Source organism: Nannospalax galili, unplaced genomic scaffold (genome assembly GCF_000622305.1).
Source record: "Nannospalax galili isolate Female #2095 unplaced genomic scaffold, S.galili_v1.0 scaffold1169, whole genome shotgun sequence".
NCBI lineage: Eukaryota > Metazoa > Chordata > Mammalia > Rodentia > Spalacidae > Nannospalax > Nannospalax galili.
The window spans coordinates 774,940-801,108 of NW_008360301.1; the positions used below are offsets into that span (position 1 = coordinate 774,940).

A 26,169-nucleotide genomic window follows, 5' to 3' on the forward strand; every position below is an offset into this window, starting at 1 on the left:
GCTGATGTAATGAAATGCTTCTTCTAAGTATGTGGTTATTAAATAAATAATTTAAAAAAAGTCTAAAAGAAATGCACACGTCAGTTGGAAGCCAGGGTTTGATGCAAGCTTTCCTTGTGAACGCTGATGCAGTCAGAGCTCAGGGAAGCTCAACCACAGCCTGAAGTTGTAGCCCATGCCCAGGAGGCCATCCTTTCTCAACACTGACCTCCCTGTGTGACAGGCACTTGTCAGCTACTCTCCCTCTCTGGTAACAGGCACCTGGCAGGCAGGTTAGTTACCAGGTGCCTGAGTACAACTCTCTCCAGTAACTGCAGAATTGGTTCTGATCAAACAGTGAAATCTTACCATAGAAGGAAGGCCTTAATACATAAAAATGCTGAGCATTCCTAATTCAAAATCCAGTATCTAAAATGCCCTCAAGTCCAAAACTCTGAGCCATGATACAGTATTACAAGTGGGAAATTCCATACCATGAAATTCAGTTTCATGCACAAAATTATTTTAAAATATTCTATCAAATTATCTTCAGGCTGCAATTATAAAAAACATGAATTCTGTGTGCAGAGACAGGTCCCTTCCCAAGACAACTCAAGGACATACAAATATTCTTTAAAAAAAAAAATCTTCAATAGAAAATCTGAACACTTCTAGCCCAATTATTTTGGGTAAGGGTTACTAAACTAGTACCAGACCATGCAAAATCACCTTAAATCGCTGAGCAGATGACAATTTCACAGAGACACCTTTGCTGTAAATGACCTGTCCTTCCATTCTGGCATGTTCCTATCTGTCCTCTCTCCAGACAACGAGTCTTGTAAATGCCTGGTGCTCTTAGAAGCTTCCAGTGCTGGGGATGCACGTGGAGCAGAGATATACATGCCCTTGCTGACAGGGCTGGGCACTGTGTGAGTCTGGGAAGACCTTGAGATCACTCACTATCCAACAGGCCCAGGCATTTTCTTGTTGCCATTGGAAACTGATTAGGAATCAGTATCTGAAGCATCCCCCATTACAAACCTCACTGATAAGGAGAATGTTGCTGACCTAGAAAAGACATCTCTGCCAAGCAGAGGAGGAAACTACGAGTAGAAAACACTGCACTAGCTGAAGAACGTGAAAAGAAAGCAAGAAATGGGAGAGACTAAAATAAAGCCATACTAAGTTCTATGGTTTTACATTTTCTTTTCTTGGCTTTTTTGAGGCAGGGCTTCATTCTGCAGCCAAGGCCAGTGTCCAAGCTGGGGGCAACCCTCCTACTTCAGCCTTTTGAGTATTGGGATTATTGGTATTAAGCCAGAACTTATATTCATTATTCATTCAAAAATATAGTAAAATGGGGCTGAGGACATGGCTCAGTTGGTAGAATGCCTGCTTGGCATTCATAAAGCCCTGGGGCATTCATCCACCCAGTGGGCATGGTGGAGCATGCCAGTACTCCCAGCACTCAGGAAGTAAAAGCCAGAAGATAAGAAGTTCAGGATAATCTTCAACTACATATTGAGTTCAAGACCAGTTTAGGCTACCTTGTGAAACTCTGTCTCAAAATAAATATAAACAAAAATACAGTAAGTACAAATACACTGCTTTCAAAAGACCTTCAATGAGGGGGAAATGGGGAGGGTACTTTAACTGGGAAGGGAGAAGAGAGGGCTATACAGGAGGAAAGTGAGGAAAGAGATAAATAATATTTAGGTGGTATGAAAAACTGAAAAAAAATGCATTATTTTGTAAGCCCACTGAACACACATATTATATGTCTATCTTGTATGTGTAATATTATATATAATATTATATGTGAGTGCATGTGTACAGCTGAAGGCTATATAACAAAAATCCCTGTGTCCAAAAGGGAAACTTCCCTTAAAGTTGTTGGTCAGGGTAGTCCAAGCAACTCCCAAAATAATACATGCTATTGTCCCAGACTTTGCTTGCTTCCTGGAACTTGAAGGCAAGACCCTATTACTGAAGACACCTCAAACTTTGGATAGAAGACTCGGAGTAACTGAGCTAGGATTGACCTGGAAGCTTAGAAGACTACCTTTCATAGTTTCAGAAGACACTATGCAAGCTGTCAAGGGAGAAAACTAATCAATGGTCCTACCCAGTTATAAAGCCTACAAACCACAAAATGACCAGCCCAGCAAATAATCTTTATTGGTGCAATAGCATCACTTTTATTTTGGGGTAATTAACAGCTGTCTAATTGAACTTAAAGTCCACTTAATGGGAGGGAACTCATGTGTGGTATTATAAACACAGCCAAGTACACATGACTGGAGAGGTTACAGACCCCAGAGAAAAACCTACTTCTGTCACTTTCCTAGACCAAGGTTATTTCTTATTGTGAATATCCTTATATTCAGAGACAAGTGTAGCTCTGACCACTCATCAAAGAAGCTTTTTCTTGCAACAGATGGAAATTATTACAAAGTTCCACAACTGGTCAAAATGCAGAGAATAAGTGTCTATGAGGTGCCACCTCTACGTGATGCATCTACAATGCAACTTCTACACCTAAGGCTCAGAGAGCAACACAGAAGAGGAGGCAGAAAGATTTTAAGAGCCAGAGAGACAAGATACCTGCTACCAGTGAATGCATTCTCGACATGACAGGGAAGTTACACCAAACAAACCTCCACAGTATAGTAGTCTAACAAGTTCTGCATAATGACAAAACCAGTTGATATGCCAAGGTGAATAGGGAAAATTTCATAGGATCCCACTTCAAGATGAAGAGCGACAAGCAATCGATGGATACTGAGGGAAGGAGAATCAGTTTCCTCCAAGGACTAGCTCTCTGAGAGGTTATCTGATCCCAGCGGGCAGCCCTAAACACAGATATACATGATCACCACTAAATAGACTTAATGCATTATATACACACACATATACACATATATGAAACAAAAATAAAGACGTGGACATAAAACATAAGGGAGAGGAACAATGGAGGAGTTGGGGGGAAGGATGGAAATGATGCAAATACAATACTCATATGAAATTCTCAAAAAAAAATAAAAAATTGTATTTTAAAAAGCCTTTCAGTAAGTTCTAAGCCCCCCCCCCAAATTTAAATCATAAAGGCTTGAGATAAAAGGCACACTTGCTTTAAAATAGGAATGGATTCTGAGACCTTGAACAGCCCCGAATGCCAGGTCACGGAATACCATATTCTTCCAGGGAGCCCTAGTCCAAGGTCATCTCAAAGGCCCTATGGAAGCACCGTTACAATGCCTAGTCAGGAAAAAAATTGACTTCCTTTCACCCCTGCCTTTTTTTGGGGGAGGGGGAATTTCCCTGTAGCCCCAGCTGCCCTGGAGCTCACTACATAGACCAGGCTGGTCTTGATCTGACAGAGATCCATCTGCCTCTACCTCCCGAGTGCTGGGACTAAAAGCGTGGGCCACCGCACCTGGCACCCCGTCCACTTTTTATGGCAGGCAGTAATGTGCTTCAGTGTGTTTTCATTAGGCATTCTGATCACTATTCCAAGCCTGATGCACATGCACTTTTCTATTTTAAGTCAGAAGTAGAAGCGGGGCTTAAGGAAGTTGCTTTCCTGCACCTCTCACCTGCACCACAGTGCTGAGGCATGCCCTCAGTTCAAGCTGTGATGCAACCAGCGTGCTGATGCTTAGCAGCATTAAAACAGTGCCAATCACACAATGCCCCTTGGCTGGCTTTCCTTCCTCTTCCTGTTTCCTAAACTCCTTCCTGGTTCATCCACTAGCATTCACTCAATGAGCATCCATTCAGAGTTGTCAGTGGCCAGCAAGATGCCTGTGACTGAGCTTCCCTAGAAGTGGTACAAGGGGCAAACAGGCCAAAAAGGCTGACAACAGGGAACAATGCAGATGGTGGAGGCGGAAGGCCAGTGATACGGTAAACTAGGAACACAGTGGAGCTTGGCATGACAGGAGACCTGGTCTGGGATAAGCTCAGTGCTCTTCAGCAATCCTCAAGATGGTAACAAATAGGCAAGCAGAAGCCGAGTCCTGGAACCTGGAAAGCCAGTGTCAGTTGGAGGTGCAGACAAGGGACATCCATGAGACAAACACATTGGCTGCTGACGCTGACTGGATGTGCTACCAGGTATAGCCATGAGGATCTCATGACACCAGAGCACCAACAGCACCTGCCTTTCCAGGCAGGAAGGCCAGTGTCACTGCCATTAACCAGGAAGCATGGAGGCTGAGTATGCTCACTGCTTTTAATCCCAAACTAGCCAGCAACTGACAGGAACAGAGGTGCCCTGTGACTGCTGAAGGCCATGCAGTTAGGGACTCTACCCACACCCCAGTGTCATGCCTTCCAAGAATGAGGCTTCATTCTGGGACTTCAGACCACTCCTATCTGCAGGGAAGAAAGGCAACTTTTTCATTTCCAAAGTAGTTATCTATACTAATCCCCCAATTAGCAACTCTGATGCCACATGGCAAGTGTTCAAACTAAAACAGAATGATATCAACCTCAACAAAGTACTTGGCGGGCAGCAGAGCTTTTCCCCATGGAGAAATATGGCAGTTCAGGAGCATGAGCCATGATTGCTGCCTGTACTAGTCAGGGCCAGGATGCTTTAATTTAGAAAGCATTCAAAATAGAAACCTTGTACAGAGAGCATTTTGAGCACATTTCAAGTATAACAAAAGAGAAAGTTCCAGAACAATGTTCCTGCACTCATTCTGCTGGATAGGTTGGTGCCAGATGCCAGCTCTTCCAAATGTGTTCAATGAACCTAAATGCCTCTCTTGACCTACTGTTTGCCAAAGGCTCTGTGTAAAGGTCTATGTGGCTGTATTTAAACAAAGGGAATCCAAGGGCATATTTTTTAATGTGGAGTTTTTGAGTTTTTGTACATTTCATATACTAGATCTTAACCAAATTTAGACTCCCTCTCCCATCCATGCTCCCTCAGTGCCCCAACCAGATTTTATATATTCTGTCATATACGTTAAGTCTTATCTGCTCAAGTATTTGTACCCAGGTGTCTCTTGGTGTAAGTTCATCTGGAGTCTAGTCAGCCTATCTAGAGTCACTCCTTTAAAAAAGATCTACTCTCCCTCATCCTAAGGTAATCAGTGGCAAACAGTTCCTCAGTTAAGGTTGGGGCCTGCTTCCCATTTCCCCAGTTCTATGCTGGGTCTTTGTCTGATTGAGTGGGCATGGTCTTTTGTGTGCTGTCACCATTGCTGCAAGTTCATATGAGCAAATTCTCAGTGGTCTGAAAGCCTGTTTCCTTATGTTCATGCATCAACCTGTACATGCGTCGCTTAGGGCTGGGCATCTCTCAGACATTTATTCTGTGTGTGACCACTTGTGGAACTCTGTAATAGCCTCCATCAAGGTAGTTGCCAAGGTCACATTTTTCATAACTGCCCCAGATTTTTCAACACCTGTCCTGAGGGCGAGTGGCCCTGTGTGCCCCCTCTGAACTTTGTGGGCTCTGTGCTGCTTTGATCACAGGGAGAACAGAGGTGAGCTCTGAAACTGCACAACCAGCTGGGTATTGCCACCTCACCTGCTGGGACAGAACAGTCTGGGAGTCTTGAGAAATCGTAGAAGAAATCAAAGGCTAGACAGGTAGCAAGTAGGCATGCTAAGAGGCTAACAAATAGGGCTGGGTCTGACCCTCCTCAGGGACCAGGCAGGAAACCCCTGCAAGGAAGTCCTACTGGCTACTGTTTGATTCAACCTGACTAAGGTCCCAAATGTTAGGAAATGTGGAAGAGTCACCCGCTTATGAGTGAATTCCCAGTCCACAAAGGTCATGACATAATGCACTGGTAGTTAAAGTGATGAAGTAGCCTGAATCAAAACAGAAGTGGGTCCATCACTCATTTAACAAACAGATGCTCAGTATCAATCCACAGCACTCAAAACAAGCCAGGTATGAGCTACATTCCTTTCCGCCTATAGCATTTCCCCCATCAGAAGAACCACTTCACACAGAGTGGACACAGGAGGGCCCAGGCTGCAGTCCTGAGGAGATCCTGACCACCCAGTGAGTCAGGCTGCTACCAACCTAAATATACTCCTCCCCTGGCAAATAATCAGCTGTTCCTGGGGAAGATGCACCTTGCTTACTTCCAAAACCCCAGCAATGCGAGGACACTGGAAAAGAGTAAACCTGACTCATTTCTGGACACCCCTCCTGAGGCAGCACAATTAAGATCTTGTCTCAAAGCAAATGAGAACACACATTACTCTTGAAGTAAGAGCAGCAGGAACTGGTTTACTGAGCAAGACGTTTAAATGAGAAGACATTGTTGTTTTTCATTCTTCAAATTCAACGGGGAGTACTGTTGATAGGGCTGAGGCCCTACAGCAGTAGCCTTATTGAATGGTCTTGCCTACACCCTAAACTGTACTCAGAGCCTTCTCTGTCCTGCTGACCAGGCCTGTACATGTGCTAAGTGGCCACCCAGGATATAAACTGATCCCTGTGAAGAGCTGAAGTTGGCTCTAGTGTCTGGTATGCTCAGCAACAAACCTCAGACCTCCATATAGCTCTAGCTTTGCCCTGGGCTGCCTAGGAACAGGCCTCCAGGGAAGAGTCCTGATGAAGGTTACCCTGCCACCTCCACCCTAGCCCCACCCATGCAGATAGGTCCTGACCCCAGCTACAAAGGCCTTACCTGTGACTCACATCTCCCCAAGGCTTGCCTCAAGAAACCCTACTGCTAAGGTTACATTACCCATCTAATGCTCATGCTGTATTTTAAAAAATATTTATTTATTTGTTAGTTTTATGTGTAAGAGTGTACTGCCTGCATGTAGGTAGGTGCAACCATGTCTTGCAGTGCCCATGGAAGTCAGAAGGTGTCGAATCCCCTGGAACTGGAGTTACACACAGTTGTTAGCTGCCACGTGTGTGCTAGAAAACAATTCTAACCTGGGTCCTTGGCAAAAGCCATCTCTCTAGTCCCTCGAGCTGTAATTTAACACTCAATTTAACTATCATTGTTAACAGTAGGCTTTGTAACCAAGAGTGCCTTCTAGTTTCTTCCATCACACATGTACCTCCCAACCATGAAATAATCCATGTCTTGGCACAATGGGTCTCTCTAATATAAAGCTGGGTGATACAGAAGAGGCTCATTCTGCATCATCCCCAAGTGCTAGACCAGGCAGTACTCTGGAAGAGTGAGTCATGTAAACACTCCCTGCACAGCACAGCCCTGCATAATCACCATAGCCTAATGCTGCAAATGCAGCTGAACCCTAGGACTCCCCTGCCATGGTCCTGAACAGGCCATTTGAGGAACATCTGTAATGAGGCCCTGCCACCTGTTCTCCAGCTCCTTGACCCCACAATCTCCCACCACACTCAACACCCTCTTCACAAAGGCACAACATCCTTTTATTCTCCTGCCTCTGGCATCTTCCAGATCCTGCTTGGCCCCTCAAATATCCTTTTGGATCCTTCCTCTGCACTACTTCACAGGTACAAGGAGGCCAAGGTCCTGTCCTAATGACCTGTACATCATGATGTGAACTTCATATTAGCAAAGAATGAGATGGTGTGGTTGCTTTAGGTGTCAACTTGCCACAATTTGGAATCACCAGTGCAGGGAGCCTCAATGAGGGAAATTCCTTGATGGGTGTGGGAAGTCCCACCCTAATATGGAGAGCACTTCCGGTAACAGCTCAGATAAAGAACACAGGGGAGGAAAAGGAAGACTCGGCTCTTTGCTCATTTGGCCTCCCTTCTGCTGCTGCTGCTGCTGCTGATTCCTGTGCTGATACTGGAACCAGCCTTTCCAGGTTGCCAACAGGGACTGAGGACCAGTGGCTGGCTCTCAAGGAATCCTCCAGGTCTTCAGTGCCAGATTGGCACTGCTGAGGCACCAAGCCTCATGGACTGAGGAGCTACCGGGTTCTCAGTCTCTCATGTATGATACAGCTATTATTATTTTGATCACACTGCATAAGCTGATCTAATACACACACGTACACACACACACACACACACACACACACACACACACAATTCCTAGTTCTGTCCCTCTGGAGAACTCTGACTAGGACAGACAGTAATGAGAAATCTAAGGCAGCCGACCTTGGAACCCTAAGGCAGGCTTTAGGGCACAATTTCTATTCCTATTCCTATTCCTGGAAGCTTTAAAAATAAGAGTTTGCAAGAACAGAACTCTCACACTAGAACCCCCACCATGCAAAGACTTCTTTTCAACTCAATGAAGACACAGCATGATCTACTGAGCTCCCTGAAACCACTCAAATGTACTTTAAGGAGCTGGGCATGGGGGCTCACACCATAATCAATCACAGCACTTAAGAGGCTGAGGCAGGAGGATCATGAATTTGTGCCCAGTCTGGCTATAAAGCAAGTTCCTGTGCTGCACAGGAGACTCTTCCTAAAACAAAAACGTTCTTTGAGTCTATAAATATCAAGAGACAAACACTAAGTGAAAAAGAGTGTAAACTCTCTGTCCAAGACTTCTCAAACACCAACAGACATCTGCTGTTCAGAAAGTGCTGCCACATCGCATCTCTGGCTTTTGCTGGTTAAACAGATGCAGGGTAAACCTGAAGATGCATCGAAATTTTTTCCCTCAAAGAATGGAAATATACTTCCCCAGACACTATTAAATGAGTAGTATCTCCTTGAATTTTTCATGGAAATGGAACCATTAAAGAGAAGGGAGAAATTCTCCCTAGCACACCCAGCATCTCACAAGGTCTGTGGGAGAAAGTTATTAAGCCACTCCTTCCCCATTGCCCTTCTACCACCAGGGCTCAAGTGCATCTTCCTTCAAGAGTACAAACTGAAGAGCCCTGTGCTCCCATCCCTTGACCATCACAAACAGAAACAGAAGGCTGCACATGTCCAGCTGAGCCCAGAGCAGGCCTCTAAAGCCCATCTGTCAGGCTGGTGACACCCTGTCACAGGCACCAGTGTGCTTTTCCACCTGCATCAAAATACCACTGACCCTTGACCTTTGCAGAATCTATTCTTAGACTGCAAGAAGCGAAGTGGGGGGGGCGGGGAGGCGGGTGTCAGGTGATACCCAGAACACTCAGATTCATAGGACAGGACAGATAAAGTTGTCTTTCTTTAGTAAAATAGAAAACCGTGATTAAAGAACAGGATGAGGGACTGTACATATGCTAAAGACAGGCACAAAAAGCCAAAGAGAAAAGACTTTTTCAAATTATGGTCTTGAGGCTAATGCTCCTGCCTGCTACTCTAAATTATCTGTTGTAATTGATACTGGATCCTAAGGGGGAAAGCTAAGAGATTAGATAAAAATAAACCACAAAAAAGTAGAAATCTACATGAAAGAAATTACAAGTTTCCTGAGGGCCAAAACAGAAATCTGCCTAGTGAGGAGATGAGTAATTTCTGGATGGGAAGACTTTGTGCACAAATCAGGAGCATAAACCAGGAGTGCTGTGATCTTATCTACTCCTTCCCACTCCGCCCTTCCACACTGAGCACTTAATTTTCTATTTACAAATTTCCTTGAAAATTTTAAATACAGTCTTAAAAGTTTTGAACAGTTAAATCAATCAAAAGAGATTTCAAAGGGGGCAAAGAGGGCCAGATGTGAGGAGATCTAGGAGGACCATCTCTAAACAGTGTGCCAGAGGAACAACTTGCACATGACCCTTAGTCCACAAGTGTGACCCTTGATGGGCTGCACCAAAACTGAAACGGTACTCTGGGCTTGCGTCCCACAGGGTGGCCATAAGCTTGGACAGACCCTTCGTGACATAGTTGTCCCTGGAGATCAGCCAAATGTGCCTGAAATTATCAGGTCATGGGAAGAGGAGACAGGGTCAAATACGTGTGGAAATAGAAGGGCTGCAAAGAGAAGGCGAGAACAAGAGAAGGGGCCTAGGAGAGAAGGCAGCAGGGAGGGGTAGAAGAGGTAGGCTGCAGGTGGGGGGCTGTGAGTGGGAGGGAATGGCAAGGTGGGAAGGGAGGGGAAAAGCAGGTAGAAGTAGAGGGGTATCATGGTAGGTCTCCAGAGGAGCCTGCGATGGTGGAACACAACAGACACATGTGAAGCAGGTGTGGGGTGTGTGTGTGTGTGTGTGTGTGTGTGTGTGTGTGTGTGTGAGGGGCAGGTGCATGCAGCAGATTCAGCTCTTGCCGGGGTAGGGGGAGCAGGGGCAGGTGCATGCAGCAGATTCAGCTCTTGCCTTTATGCCCAGAATGTCCTATAGACAGAAGGGATAGCAGCTAAACAGACCATTACTGCCTGGCCAGAGGAATGTGCCATCCCATCACCCAAGCTAGGGGAACTGAGGCTATGGAGGCTTTGATCCAGACAAACTGACAACAGGCCACCTGGGACCACCATACTCTGCAGCCCTCACCCCACTTAGGTACCTCACACTCCTAGAGAAGGAAGCACCTATCATATAGCCAAGCAAGAAGAGGCTACAGGACCACTGACCACCTACCAACAAGAAAAGGGCAGGTGGTAGAAACCTCCAAATTTAATCTACCCAAATACAGTTCTCCCTTGGTGCCCATGGGGTCTTGGTTCTAAGACCCCTCTCAGGCACACACACACACAAAAAAACTCACAAAGGCTCAAGTCCTCCATGGTATTTGCATATGACATACACTTATTCTTAAAATCATCTCTACAGTACTTAATACAATATAAATACCATGTAAAATGTCATGCTTATCATTTAGGGACAAAAAAAATACCTGTATATGGTCCTAATTTTTTAATGTCTTCAATCTATGGTTGGTTGAATCTGCTCACAGGGAACCCACAAATGCCAACAGCTGACTGACTCTACAGTGCCTGCCCCTCCTACCCAGTCTGCAGTCTGTCAGAGCTGCCTGAAAGAAACACTGCTTTCAGTCCTTTCCTCATGAAGAGCTTACACACCTATCTCACACCCACTAGGACACGGGCTGGGGATGCAGCTCAGTGGGAGTGTGGAACAAGGCAGCTGCTGTGGAAACCTGAATGACAGTTCCTCAAAAACCAAAACAGAATTACTACGTGGCCCACCAATTCCACTTGTGGGCCAGAACGATGGTTCAGGATGTGAAAGTGCTTGCCCAGGCAAGCTCCCTAGAACCCACTGGAAAGTGGGATGTGATAGGGCACATCTGTAATCCTAGCACTTCTATAGGGGAACCGACTTGAAAATCCTGGGCCAGACAGCCTGGAGCATACAGTGTGGCAATGGAAACAAGAGAGACCTTGTCTTAAAAACACAGTGCAGGGGCTGGAGAGATGGCTCAGTGGGTAAGAGGAAAGGCTGCTCTTGCAGAGGACCTGGGTTCAGTTCCCAGAACCCACATGGAGGCTAACAACTGTCCATAACTCCAGTTCCAAGGGATCTAACACCCTCTTCAGACCTCTGTGGGTGTTGCATGACACAGGTGCACTTACAAACATGCAGGCAATACACTTCCACACACAAAAAAATAAACTATTAAATAAAACATGGTGAAAGAGAAAACCGACTCCCTAAAAACTGTCCTCTGACCTCCACACTCACAAGAGATACTGTGCGTCCCCCCCAAAAATATATATTTAAAAAAAAAGAATTAGAGAGAGGAGTAGGAGGTGAATATAATTAAAACACATTATATGCATACATGAAAGTCACAAAGAATTAATAAAAATATATTTAAAAAATAATTGAAAACAGTGCTTGAGACATTAGTATACCCACGCAGCACTGTTTCAACAACGTAAAGGTGGAAGCAGCCCGAGTACCGATGGTCAGAAGAAAGGATAAACAGCACATGGTATACACATACAGTGGACTATTATTTAACCTTGAGAAGGAAATTTTCATGCACATAGATGAACCTTGAAGACATTATGCTAATAACAAGCCAGGCACCAATAAATAAGTGAATAAATACACATATACTATGTGAATACACTCAAATGAAGTTCCTACTAAGGTCACATCCATGTGGTAGAAAATAGAATGGTGAATGCCCAAGGATGGGGGGAGCTCTTTAACAGGTGCACAGCACCTAAAAGTTGGCTGTAAAAGAATGTGAATATTCTTAACATTACTGAACCACACACTTAAAAATGGTTAAACCACAGACTGGGCAGACCCCAGTGACACAGCACCTATTTAGCATACTCAAGACCCTGCATACACACACACACACAGGCTAAAGTAAATTTTATCGCACATTTAAACAAAGAATAAGGCTACCTGCAAGCTAACAAATGGGGTAAAACCAGCCTAGGGGTTCCTGAGGGCCCTACAGGACACAGCATAGAATCACTGCCAGACCAGACCAGACCAGACCAGAGTATGTAACTGCTACATGCCTAGGTCTCCCAGTCTCTAAAATGGCATTCATCTTCCCTTCAACCCTGTAGGCCAACCCCCCTGCCCCAGGACCCTTGCTGCTCCAGTACTAGTGGGTGGGGTTAGGGGTTGGGTTCACAGGCAAAGGGAGGCCCACAGAGCATGCAGACCCCCACATTGAGAAGGGGAAGTCCCTCACTGCACGAAGAACCTGGGAAAGCCACTTTTGACATTTAGATGATTAATATGCATTGGGGTAAGGGCAGCAGAGTTAGTTCTACTCCACACAGCAGCAAAGGAAACCAAGAGGAAGATGAAGATCCTGACTTGGCTACATTCGAATTTGGCAGAGTCTTGTTCCGAGACCCCTGACTCACAACCTCTGCCTGACTCCACAAGAACTACTCACCAACGGGCTCCCATGGCATGGCACAAATCTTGTTTCTCTTACTTGATTACAGCTGAGCCTTCCCCCACCTCCAATCTGCTTCTTCTGACATAACCCAGGTGCCTGTTCGTGTCTTTAAAAAAAATACATAAATGAAACCAGGTACCTACAGTATTTATGTCAACGAGAACTGCCATGTTCTGTTTTCAATTTCTGAAAATACTATAAAAATGTTCAAAGATACTATGAATAACACTCCAAGATCTCAGCACCCTGACAAAGCTGCTCTTCTCCAGCACATTCAGACTCCCTCTGAAAACAACTATTTGAAGAAATCCAAGTTTTTGGTTGTTATGGTTGTTATTCTACTTCACTTATTTTGGTTAAGGCAACTTAAAATAGCTTAAGCAGGAAGGCAAAAGAAACTGACCAATAAATCTGAAATTCACTCCTCAGAGAGCTCGCTGCCCTTCCTGCCTGGCAAGTCCCTTCACATGACAAGGTGTTTATAACACCCCTGCAAGTGCCTGTTCCCATGTGGCTTATCAATCAAAGCTATCAATTCTTTACACATATCCTGTCATTCCATATAGTAAGTTTTTTCATCTCTGAAAGGCATATAAGAAGAGAAAAGTTTCATTTTATAAGGGGAAACAGCAAGGCCTGTGAGCTTGAAACAGGACAAATGAAACCAACCTTTCCAGAAAAGAGCCAACCCTAAGTCCCTCCTCCCCACTGACCTCGAAGGTATTCCTTCTGGAAACCACCACATTTGCAGAATGTAAAGCAATGAAAGAAAAGAGAAGGGGGGATGAATGTGTACTCAGACCTCCTTGTCCTTGTCTGAGTCAGCTCAGGCTGCTGTAATAAAGTACCACAGACTGCATGGCTTATAAACAACTTCCTTTCTCCCTCTTTGAGGCTAGGAACTCCAAGGACAAGCAGGTTTATGTCTGATGAGAGCCCACTGGTCCACAGATGAAACCTTCTTAACTTGTGGTGCCAAGGAAAGGGAAGCAAGGCCTCTGGGCACTAATGTTCATGAGAGCTCCAACACCATGTCCCAATCACCCTCCAAGGCCCTACTTTCTCATACCATCACCATAGAGATTATTTCAACATCTGAATTTCTGGCCATGGTCAGTCCACAACAATGGTCTATAGAGCAGATGTCACGGCTGAAATCCACCAGCATGTCCACAAAAATCAAAAAGCACAGGGGAGATGCACAGAAGGAAGGGAAACATTAAGGCCAGAGATACTCACAAAGCTTTTACTGGGCCCACCTTCTGTCCTCACCAGCCCCAGAACTCAGGCTCCTTACATCTTGCCTGCCACAGTCAGACTCATGTCTCCCCTTCATCTTCAACCCCACTGTAGAAACACCACCCATCCGATAAACACCCATGCCCTTCACTGAGACTGACTCATTCCTTCAGATTCTGGGGGCTATTTCTCTTAGAACTTTATCTTGACCAAGTTCTCAAGGATGACAGGAGAAACAAGAAAACTGCTAAAAATGGAGAGTCCTAAGCTCTGCTTCCACTCAAGGACATGTTTTATACCACATGTGTGAGCTCTTCCCAGCAACCTACTCTCCAACTCTCCAGACACCAACCTGGTGTCCAACAACTATATTCACTCTGGCACCAGGACCTGGGTGCAGATCCCATAGGCTAATGACTGTATGCCATGGCGCTGGTGCCACTTTAGAGAACATCAGTTGGTCTAAGGCTTTCTGTATATTTGATGAGCCAACTGCAAGCCAGGAGTTCTTATGACCCCTCCTCAGGTTAAAGAATTTGCTAAAACAGCTCACAGAACTCAGGAAAACACTGTCCTTATAATTAATAGCTTGTCTGTTTGTTTATTATAAAGGATACAACTTGGGAATGAAGGAGCAGCATGGGACAAAGTCAGGAGAATGGGTGAGGACTTGCATGCACTGTCTGTTTGACCCCCTCACAGCAGCTGCACCAACACAACTAGGAAACTCAAATCTCACTGTTGGACAGCTTTTACCAAGCTCAATGTCCCGCATTCCCAGGTCTGCTGAGTGGAGCTGGTACTTCAACCTGCCTGGTCTCTCCTGTAACCTGCCCATCCTGGGCTGTCCAGACTAAGCCAGCTGACTGGCATAAAGACAGGTGTTATGATAAGAAGAAGGGCCAGAAGACTCTCCTGTCACTCAGAAAATTCTAAGGGTTTAGGACCACTATCCATGAAAGCAGAACACAAACATGTTGTCATATTCTATCACACCAGGTTGGTAGGAATCTGTACAGAAGTCTACCCACAGCAATGGTATTTAGAATCATTTCCATAGCCTTCCATAGGAGACCAGTCAAATAAAATACAGTACTGCTCACAGACTTACCACAGGTCATCAGAAAGGGTGGCCTCCACATGTCATCACACATTTCTATTCATGAAATACCCAGGAGAAGGAAAATAAGCACAAGAATGTACATGGTACTTCATCTTAACAAGATGTGCGTGTGTGCATGACAAAAGTACACCTATGTCCATAAAACACAACACAGGATGGATGACCAAGCTAAGGAAGGAAACTAGGGAGGAAGGGAGGCAGCATCAAGACCATCTGAGTGTAACTTCTGATAGTCTGGCTGCTGAACCGGGAAAATGGCTGTGGCGGTTTGAATGCGTGCCCCTCATCGGCTCCAAGTATTTGGACATTTTGTCCCCAGTTGATGGCCCCATTTTGGGAAGTTTTAGAAGGTGCAGCCTTGCTGGAGGAAGCACATCACTGGGAGGGTGGGCTTTGGGAGTTCTGAAGTCTTGCCAGATTTCCAGTCACTCTCTGCTTCCTGTGCCTCCTAGAAGATCTGAGCTCTCAGCTTTCTGTTCCAGATACCTCTACTGCCAAGCCTCCCCCTCCATTATTATCCCTTTAGAGCTGTAAGCCAAATAAACTCTTCCTCCTTTTTTAAAAAAAATTTTATTATTATTTTTTTAAATTTTATGTGTATGTGTGTATTGCCTGCACATAGGTAAGCGCACCCGTGTTGTGCAATGCCCATGGAGGTCAGAAGAGGCTGTCGGACCCCTGGGACTGGAGTTACAGACAGTTGTTAGCTGCCATGTGGGTGCTGGGATTCAAACCTGGGTCTTCTACAAGAACAACCAGTGTTCTTAACCGCTGAACCATCCCTCCAGCCCCCATAAACTCTTCCTTCTGTAAGTTGCCTTGATCATGGTGTTTTATCACAGCAACAGAAAGTTAACTAATCCAATGGCTTACAAACATTTTAAACACTAAAAAAGGTAAAATCAAACCCTAAAACTGAACACAAAGAGAAAAGAAAAATGAGGTTAACTTGAAAATCTGTATAGAAAAACACTACTTCGCATAATTTTGAACATAGTACTCCATCTGCTCATCCTTGATGTGCTAGAGTCTAAGGACAAAAAAACTACCAGGACATCCTAAAATTCCCTGTTTGGTTGACAATGGCCCTGACACAGTGACTCTGAAGCCAGAAGTGACACTTGAGTTCTTGTGGGGTTACATAAATGGTAAACGCATCACACACTGAAAAATATCTCAAGTTGAAAATGCTCCAGCTCTGGCTCAGCAGCACAGCACACCGTCAGTATCTGCAGTTTCCCCTGTGACAATGACCATGAGGCTGCTGGAGCTGCACTTCAACACCACCAGAGGACTAGACTGTACACTGCTAGCCTGGGAGGAGATCCAAATTCAAAATCTGAAGTCTAGTTTCTACTGAATGTGAAAGTTTAAAAATTATAATTTGAAGCATCAATGTTTTATCTGTAAGTTAATAAAGAACAAATGGGTAAATACACTGATGCTGGCCACAGGATTCTTACTGTGGGCAGAAGGAAATGGCAGCATGAAATGACAGAAGGACGGGAAGAAGCAGGCCATGCTGACAGTGAAATTGGGGGTACTCCCCAAAACCCATGACTTGAAAAAACAGAGGCAGTTCTTGCTTACACCTACTGACAGGGCTGGAGGTGACGGCACCCATCAGAGAAGGGCACAGCTGGGGTCCACTGTAAGGAGCCAGAGATGCTAGGAGAGATGAATCACTGCAGATTTGAAGCAAGAAAGAACAAGATGAGTCTTGAGTATCTAGAAGCCACAAATGTTCAGACTAAAACACATGAATCCAATATTTTTAGAAAAAGAACATTGTTGAAAGAAAGACACACACATACACACTCCCTCCCTCCCACTGGGGGGCAAAAAAAAAAGTGCTCATTCTGATTCCTAGAATTTGTGTAACCTTACCTTGAGAAAGTCCTTGCAGATGTAATTAAGGATCTCAAAGCAAAAAGGTCGTTCTGGATTATCCAGTTGGGTCCTAAAACCAGTAACAAATGGAATCTAGGAAACACCCATAAGAGATTCAGCAGCTGGAAAATGAGGAGGTCATCACAGAGGCGGAGGCTGGAGTGATACTGACATAAGCCAAGGACACCTGGAGTCACACCAGCCTTAGAAGGGAGTTCAGCCTTGCCAACTTTGATTTCAGAATTCTGACCTATAAAGAAGAAATTCCTCGTTCTAAAGTCACTTAGTTTGACATATTTCAACATAGTAGCTATAGAAAACTAATACAGAGATTATCATCATCATCATCACCATCATCATAGAAAAGGAAGGACAGAACGCTCTTTTTAGAAGAATGACAATCAATGCAGACACTTGCAATCCCCAGTAAAAAACTGGACCAAGCGAGGTTCAGTGAATGCTAAATGCACTAGCTGGAGAACCAGATAAGCACAGACTTGAATCAGCCCCATAGCCATGTGTGGGACAAACACGTGTAAATGGAGCAATGTGAAGGCCAGCCCTTCCAATCCATCAAATTTGGCATCACCAATAGAAAGACCAACCCAGCATTAATGTCCCCTAATATGATACAAGTTAACAAGCTATCATTTTGCCACTGAGCTATACCCATAGTCCTGATAAGAAGAATGTTTAACCAAATTCAATTGTAATGAAACAATCAGGTGAATCCAAAATGGAGGTGTGGTTCAGGACAACTGATGTAGGCTTTATATTTTAAAGAAGGCAAATGTAGTAAGAAGTGTATATGGGGGATGGGGGGTACCAAGGCCATTCTAGCTCAAGAAACATGAGACATAGCAACCAAATCAAATTCAACAGTCAAATGTTTACTAGATTCTAGATTTTAAAAAATAAAAACAGGGGACTGGAGAGATGGCTCAGTGGTTAAGAACACTGGTTGTTCTTGCAGAAGACCCAGGTTGGAATCCCAGCACCTACATGGCAGATAACAACTGTCCATAACTCAAGTCCCAGGGGATCTGTCAGCCTCTTCTGACCTCCGTGGGCATTGCACAACATGGGCACTTACCTACATGCAGGCAATACACGCATACACATAAAATAAGAATAATAAAATATTTAAAAAATATTTGATTATCAAAACAGGTACTGTAGAGAATAAGAGATGGAGAGATGGTTCAGTGGGCAAAGAGCACTTGCCACACAAGCAGGAGGACTTGCACTTGGATCTCCATGTAGAAAGCTACACCCCTACAATCCCAGCACTGGGGAGGTAAAGAGAGGAAAATTCTTGGGGCTCCCTGGCCAGCCAGTCTAGCCAATCTGCAAGCTCCAGGTTCAGTGAGAGAACCTGTCTGAAAAGACAAGGTGGAACGGAACTGAAAAAAACACCTGACATCAACTCTGCCCTCCAAACCTGCAAACACAAGACACTCTCTCTCTTTCTCTCTGTCTCTGTCTCTGTCTCTGTCTCTGTCTCTCTCTCTCTCTCTCTCTCTCTCTCTCTCTCTCACACACACACACTCACTCTCACTCTCACCCCAAACAAACAAGACCACAACAGCTATGAAAACTACTTATAATGCAGGGACTATATCTTAGATGTATTATTTATCAGAAGAAGAGAAAAAAAATTAGCAAATAATCAAAGACACATGTAAAAACATTGAAGAAACAACATTATGATCCAACTTCCAAATAGTTCAGAATTAAAAAGTACATGTAAAATATATCTAAAAGGAGAAAGAGCAAATATAGCAAAACGCAAGCAGTTGGTAAAAGCAGGCAGTTTCTGTGTGTTTGCTATATTCTTCTTTAAGAACAGAAAATAGGCATATAAATTTTCAGAATTAAATTTCAAAATTTTGAAAAGTTCAAAACAATTTCCAAGTCTGGCCTGCACCACTATGCTGCTTGGGAGTAGAGCTAAGGCCCAGGAGGACTGACCTTAACCTGGGCTGACTCTTCCACTCAGGTTAAGTGTGGACAGAACACCCACGTCATCTGTTTTTCACTATCTTTTCTCTCTAGCTTCCACCGGTGTCAGGAAGGTGTCTAAACTCATTGTGTATCTTCCATGGAAGCTGGCCAGGAGCTCTTGCCTGAGTGGATTTACCAGGAGAGTCACCAATCACGCTAGCATAGATTACATCAAAGGCAAAATGGTACTCTAAAGAAAGTTCCAGCCTGAGAGAAGCTGGCCGTCTGTGATTAGAAGTACAAAGGGTAATGCACATGAAACAGTGTTTTATGGTTTTCAGTTCTATGTCCTTCCTTCCTTTTCAGTACAGGGATGTGCCCGACTAAGACACCATTACAGAGAAACCCAGGATACGCCAAAAAGTTGTGACCATTACTGGTTTATTATAACTCTAGTATTTGAGAGCTGAAGGTAAAAGGCAAGGCTCCTCACACTCCATCAAAGCTGACATCTTCCTGATTTTCTGTTTGATTTTATTGATATTTTTCTGTTTTTGCTTAAGGAATAAATCTACAGAGACAGAAAAAGGAAAAATGAGAATCAACAAGAAATGTTGCTGAAAGGTGAAAAGAAGACAGAGGCAGCAGAGGGGTGGAAGGAAGATGGAGTGATAGTGGGAACAGCAGACTGACCTGGGATGGGTCAGCCAGGAGGAGTTTCCACCATGTATAAGTAGCAGGACAGTTCCAGGACCAGGTCCCACTGTGGCAGAAGCACATGGGTGCCAACTCTGGACTGGGTAGTCTAGGTTCCCCTGGGACAATCAGGCTATTGACCTGTAGTCTTTCCCCAATACCACTTCAGGATGTGGGCAGCCAGGCCCTCTCTGTCCAGCAAGGGGAAAGGAAGTGAAGCATTCACCATGACAACCCAGGAAGATGGGCCTATAGCACCCAGGGCAGAAGGCTCCACCAGGAAACAGCTGCTCATAGCCACCAGGAGCATGCTACCAGTCAAAGTCCTTCATTGTTACCGGGCACTCTCCATCAGTTCTGGAGTCCCCCACTCTGAAGCAGCAGACAATTTGAGACGAGCCTCCTGGAGGAAAGAGACTTCTCAAAAGGAAAAAACAAACAAACAAACAAACAAAAAACCACAAGGCAAAATTGTCTTGAAAAAATGCACAAACCAGCAAGGCCTAGTGGTGAGTGGTGCCTGCCTGTAATCTCAGCACTGGGAGACCTGAGCAGGAGAGCTCACAATGAACCTTGTCTAAAACACAAATGAAAACAAGAGTTGGGAGTGTAGCACATGCCATTTATTCCAGCACTCAGGAGGCAGAGGCAGGCAGATCTCTGTGAGACTGAGGCTAGCCTGGTCTACATAGAGTTCCAGGCCAGCTGGGGCTATAGGGAAACCCTGTCTCGAAAAAGAAACAAAAAAACCAGCGAGTGCCTGAGTGCCTTGTTTTTTCCAATTTAAATGGGGGATTGAGTGGGCTAAATGGAAAAAATGAGGGCAAAAAAATAAAATAAAATACAAAAACCCTTATAACTATAAAGATGAGAAAGATTCCAAAAAGCAGAATTAAACTTTAAAATATTAGAAACTAGGAAACAAAATAACTGCTCCAGGCAATTCACCATCAAAATAGAGTAGTTGTAGAAAGCGAGAAAATAATCAAAGAACAACAAAGAAGTGTGTCAGTTACTCAGTGAGCTGAGGGAGGGTATTCCGCACCCCTAGCACCACCACTTTAAACAGGGTAGTTACCAAGTCAGGGAAAAGGAACCCGGCAGCAGCAAGTTTACTTGCACTCACAGCAAGTCACATGGCCCAAGGGTGAGGATCAACATGTGCCTCAGCTCCTAGCAGGTCACAGGCACAGCCATGAGGCTGCCAACCACAGAGAAAGTGCTGCCAGAACTACCAAGTGGCTACCAAGGCACAGGGCAGAGCCTGCATCTTCCAGAAAGGCAAGGCCTGGCTTGAAACTTCTCAGCAATACTAGAAGCCAGGAAGGAACAGAGCAATACTTCCAAAGCCTGAAAGGACCATCTAGAGTCTACCTCATTGATCCCTTAACTGTGAAGGCAGAAAAGGCAGGTAGTCAGAGCTTACCTGCCATCCCAATTCAAACCAGGGAGTGAAATTAAATCAAGAAATAAGAGCCCTGGGGTAGATAGATCGGACAGAAGGGAACTGAGCCTGCAGCTGGCCCCCAGACACCTCTGGATGGTGCCAACATAGGGATGTCCCAATCCAGTGAAATTAAATCAAGAAATAAGAGCCCTGGGGTAGATAGATGGGACAGAAGGGAACTGAGCCTGCAGCTGGCCCCCAGACACCTCTGGATGGTGCCAACATAGGAATGTCCCAATCCTTACAAACAGCCCAGGCAAAGACAACTGACAAAGCTTGTGGAGGGGACAGAGGAAGCAGCCACAGGAGGGAAAAACACATAGATAATGGCTCACTGCGAGTAGCATTTAGTTGTACACATAAACACTAAAGGATCTCCTCAAAATTACACCTCATGGACATGGGGACAGAGCCAGGGAGAACATGACAGAGGGGAAAGAACACAAGTAAACCACCATCTTGTGAAGAAGAAAGTCACCACATGTTACATCTCCAACTGGAATATCAGGAAGCACGGATTCAGCCAAACAATGTCAAATTTGTATAAATCATGAGCCAGAAGTGAAGTGCCTGCTAAGTGCAGGAAAAGAGTGTCAGGGGAGCTGCCGAGCCCATCACCTTGCAGAGATTATCCAGCTTCAAACCTTGCAGAGACCCATCGGACTTCTTTCAATTATATATGCATGCTGAAAAAACAAAAATTCTGTGAGCAAGCCTTCTGCACCTCTGCCTAGGAGGCACCTGGAAGGAAAGATGGCATGAATTTCAGTTCACTCCCTTGGGTAGTTACTGAACTCTCTTATGCTAATGGCACTGCCTTGAGGATTGCATGGGCAGTGGAACTGAAGGCTCAAGGGCTGGGAACTTCAAGGAGGGAAAAACGTGCATGAAAAAGAACTCAAGTACATTGTTGAGCCTAAGATAGCTCTGTCTGTCTCTGTCTCTTTCTTCTCTGTCTCTTTGTGTCTCTGTCTTTCTCTTACACACACACACACACACACACACACACACACACACACACACCCTGCTGTGGTCTGGTGTAGAAGACGCAGATGCTGGGGAGGAAGGCTTCTCAGCCACAGCAGGTGGCAAAGGCTGGGAGGGCAGCAAAGGGTGCATGAGAAGGAAGGGCTCACAGAACTTGAGATCTGCTGGAGAATCAAGAAGGGCATTTCTAGAAAGCAGAATAATGGCAAAGGTGTTGTATAATTAGGAGTATGGAGAGTTTCGTTAAGCGGAGATGAAATTCTATTGTAACAGAACAGAGTTATTAATAAGGAGAAACAGATCAGAAATCAAAGGCATACCAGAACTAGATGGTAAGACCCTACTGCTGAAGACCCAACAAACTTTGGTTGCAGGACATAGAGAAACCAAGCTGGAACTGACTAGCTTTCCTAGTGCCAGAAGATGCTATGCAGGCTGCTGGGGGCGAAGAGACATCACTGGCATCCCTGAACTCTACATATCAACCTGCTAGGCAAGAGGTTCCCACTGGTACAACAGTGTTGTGAAGGCTATCCCAGTAAACTACTTTCTGAAAGGATCTGAGGCCTGCTCCACAGGAGGGAATTTATGTGAAGTATTGTAGACCTGGTCAAATGCCCATGGTGTGGAGAATCACAGGCCATAGGGAAGAAGCTACTACTGTTGTTTTGCTAAACAACATGTCAAGCTGCTTCTAAATATTTATGCTTATACCCAGCTACTAGTGCTACCCTGAACCGTGGCCAGAGAAGCTGCTCTCTGCAGTCATTAGCAGTTGATATAGGGACTCAAAACTGGCTCTAGTACTGAGACTAAGTGTATACTGAGTGCTCAGCCCTAAATGGGACATCTATACATCCCGACACCCAGCTCAGGTAACGTCTTGGAATGGGAGCAGAAAGAACGTAAGATTCGGAGAGGAATGCTATGGGCTGTTTGGGATATGACATGGCCACTGCACCCACAAACTCACTGTAGCTGTGGTCACCTGCACAAGAGCAAGTCAACATCCCAACAGCAGCACTAATTGTACACAGTGGGTTATTAACCAAAAGGAGAAGATACAAGTATGAAGGGGAACATGCTAGGGGTGCCTGTGGGGAGTTAAGGGATTGAGTTGAGGGTCCCTGGGGAGAGTAAGATGGGGAAGCTGGGGCATATATGATCAACATGCACTGTTTACATGTATGAAATTGCCAAAGAATTAAAAGATATTCTATTAAAAAGAAAAGAAATCACAGGCATCACTACAGACAGCCTATATTTTCTATGTCCTTGGATATTACCAATCAGAATTTTGGAAACATTTTCCATGCAGAGCAACTCGGACTTACAATCGCCGAGTTGCTTTGCATGGAAAATCAAAGCAACATCATTATTAATTGTTGCCTATCATCATTATTAATGATTGCCTTCAATCGAGCCTTTAAATCCTGGCTACAGTAATCAGCCATTTTCTCCACTGGATCAAGACCTCCCGGGGGTTCTGTGATTACTCCTATCATATTGTTTTTACTTCTGAGACTACTGCTTGATCTTCACTGCCACAAGACCTCTGCAATTTCTTTCTGGAATGCATCCCCTCCCATGCCTCCTGTTAACTCCTACACCTCCTTCATTCTTAATTTACATATTGATTTCTCAGAGAAAGACCATCCCTGATTGCTCTCACTTGGGAGTCCCAGTTATAAACACTGAGTATTCCTGGCCTTCATATCCGTTTGTGATTTAGCCTTATTTGGGTGGAAAGCCCACCTCTTTCTAATGGTTCTCAAAGCAGGGTCCCCCTCAGGAGGACTGCTGGATTGCTGAGAATCTAGGGCCAGCATAGGCTACAGGATGAAGTGAAACAAAACAAAACAGCTAAACACCAATCAACCAACAAAAAACAGGTTCCCAAACCACAAGAGCATTACAGGAGAAGCTATTAGAAATGCAAATTTTTCAGGCCACATCCCAGTCCTGCTCAGTCTAAACTAAGGCAATACTGATGCACATTCAAATCTGAGAACCACACTGTACTGGACTACTGGGTCTAGGTTCTGTGCCATCATGGCAAAGACTGTGTTCCTGTGCTCTGTGCTATCCCCTGGTACCAAGTTCAGCAAGGGATACTGGTAAAGACAGTGAGATTTCCTTATAGAGTTCCTGGTAAACACTTGGTATGGCTCCATAAATTCCCTACTTTACTGATTCCAAACGCTTGGGAATCAGTACTGAAACTTCAGTTCGAGGACCTGAGTTCCAGCCCCGTTTTAGGTCGTTGGAGTCTAGAATGATCTTGACTCTCCAAGTGTGGCATCTGCATAAGACATAGGTAACTGCTGAGCTCCCCAGTGCTTCATTTTTTCATTCATAAAATGGGATTAATCATAGTACCTGTTTCCTGGGGGTTGTTGAAATAATCAAATCTGGCAACGGGCACTAAGAATCATACTTGCACATCACAGGCACTCAACTAACTTAAGCCATTTTTACTATTTATTGTCACAATAATAATTACTCAACTGCAAGGGATATTCTTCTGGGTCTCAGCTCTTTTTTAATAAAGATCACACACAGGTCAGGTTCTTCCTTCTTGAAAAAGTATTCACATCTACCAAGCAACCCGGACCTGAAACTTCTCCTAGCAACCAGAAGCCCTTCTAGAGCTTCCTGGCTCCACCTCCTGGAACAGCTGGGCCATAGCAGACAGCTGCTTCCTACTCACCCCTCACTCCCATCAGTTAAACTCACTTTGCAGAGCACCTACTCACCTGGGAATCAGACCTTTAGCAGGTCTCACTGGATCATGTCTGTCTAGATAGCCAGGATTCAAATTCAACACACGCTGAGAGCTATTTTTAGCCCAATTTTGAGACTTGTTCAAATATTAATAGCAACAGTTCTAGTCCCATCGCACAGATAAAAACAACAAAAGGATAGCTTCTGACCCTCCGAAGAAGCTAAGGCCCCCTGCTCGGCTACTTTTACCCTCTCTCCAGGTAGTAGGTCTGCGAAGACCCAAAAGACAACTGCACACACCAAAGCCGAGGGCACGCCCAGTAGGGTCCCCTGTGCTCTGCCATCCTTCTGGGCATGGTCCTAGTCCCGCCGCACCCGGGGGAACACCTAGCAAGTGGGTGTCCGTGCGCCTGGACACAGGGGCGCGGCCACCCGAGATGGCAACACTTGGCTTCCCCAGAGTTAAATGCTGAGTAATTTTCCTGCGGAGCAAATAGAGCCAGGACCCTGCCAATGGCAAACAGTATTTTTATCCTACTTAACCAGAACGGCGGCGAGGCCCCGGTGTTCCCAAGGGTGTCCACCCCGCGCGGTACTCTCCGGATTGACTGTCCCGGAGCGGGACCGCTCCCTGGGCGACGTGTACAGCAGTCCAGCCGCCCAGGCCAGTGTGAGCCGGCGGGGACCGCCAAGGACCGCAGCGCCTAAGGTTCGGGACCGTAGTCGTGTCCGGGGCAAAGGCCCCTCCACCCGCCACCGGTTCCAGTGCCAGGCCTAGGCGGTAGCAGGCTGCAACCAAGCTGGCCAGCGACTCGACTGCAGAGGGTAGAGACATGGATGCAGGAAGCGCTGGCACCGTGCTGGCGGAGGGGACCCCGGCCCCGCACAGCCCGCTGCCCCGCCGCAGCGTCCCGGTCCCCGCCGCCGCGCGGGAATGAATGGGCTCCCCGCCCACAGCGGCGCGCACTCACAGGCGGCGTAGGCGAGCAGCGCGATGCCCAGCAGCAGCTTCATCCTCCTGCGGTTGACCGCAGACGCTAGGCGCAGCAGCGACTTGCTCACCATGCCCAGGAACCGCACCGGTCCAGGGCCTGCCGCGCCGGCCCGCCTGCTGCACAATGCGCGGCGGCCCCAGCCCCGCCCCCAGCCGCTTGCCCCGCCCCCGCGCGCCGGCTTCCTGCCGGCTGAACCCCTGCGCAGGCTTAGCCCCGCCCCGAGTCCCCGCCCCGCCCACAGCCCCGCCCCACCCTCCTCCTCTCCCCGCAGGCGCACAGTCCGCGTTCCCGCCCGGGTTTTCCTAGACTGTGGGCGGGCGGGTGCGCATGCGCACGGCGCAGTGTTTGCCCGCGCACGGTGTCGCGCCGCGGCTGACAGTTGACTCGGTGTCGCAAAGTGCCACCGCAGTCCGCGCGCTCCAGTTCCCTG

General features: G+C 45.8%; 1 protein-coding gene across 3 annotated transcripts in view; it reads right to left on the reverse strand.

Annotated features, from left to right (window-relative positions):
• Positions 1-25,899, reverse strand: part of Uxs1 (UDP-glucuronate decarboxylase 1) — a 102,906-nt gene extending 77,007 nt beyond the window's left edge. For 2 of the 3 annotated variants that reach the window (XM_008824242.2, XM_008824241.2), the window contains exon 1: positions 25,716-25,899. In XM_008824242.2, coding sequence (XP_008822464.1) covers positions 25,716-25,809 — 94 coding nt within the window. In that variant the 5' untranslated portion in view covers positions 25,810-25,899. Of the gene's footprint in view, positions 1-25,287; positions 25,307-25,715 lie in introns of those variants that run through there. The other variant, XM_029559216.1, reaches the window with a different exon arrangement.
• Between the last annotated feature and the right edge of the window lie 270 nt (positions 25,900-26,169).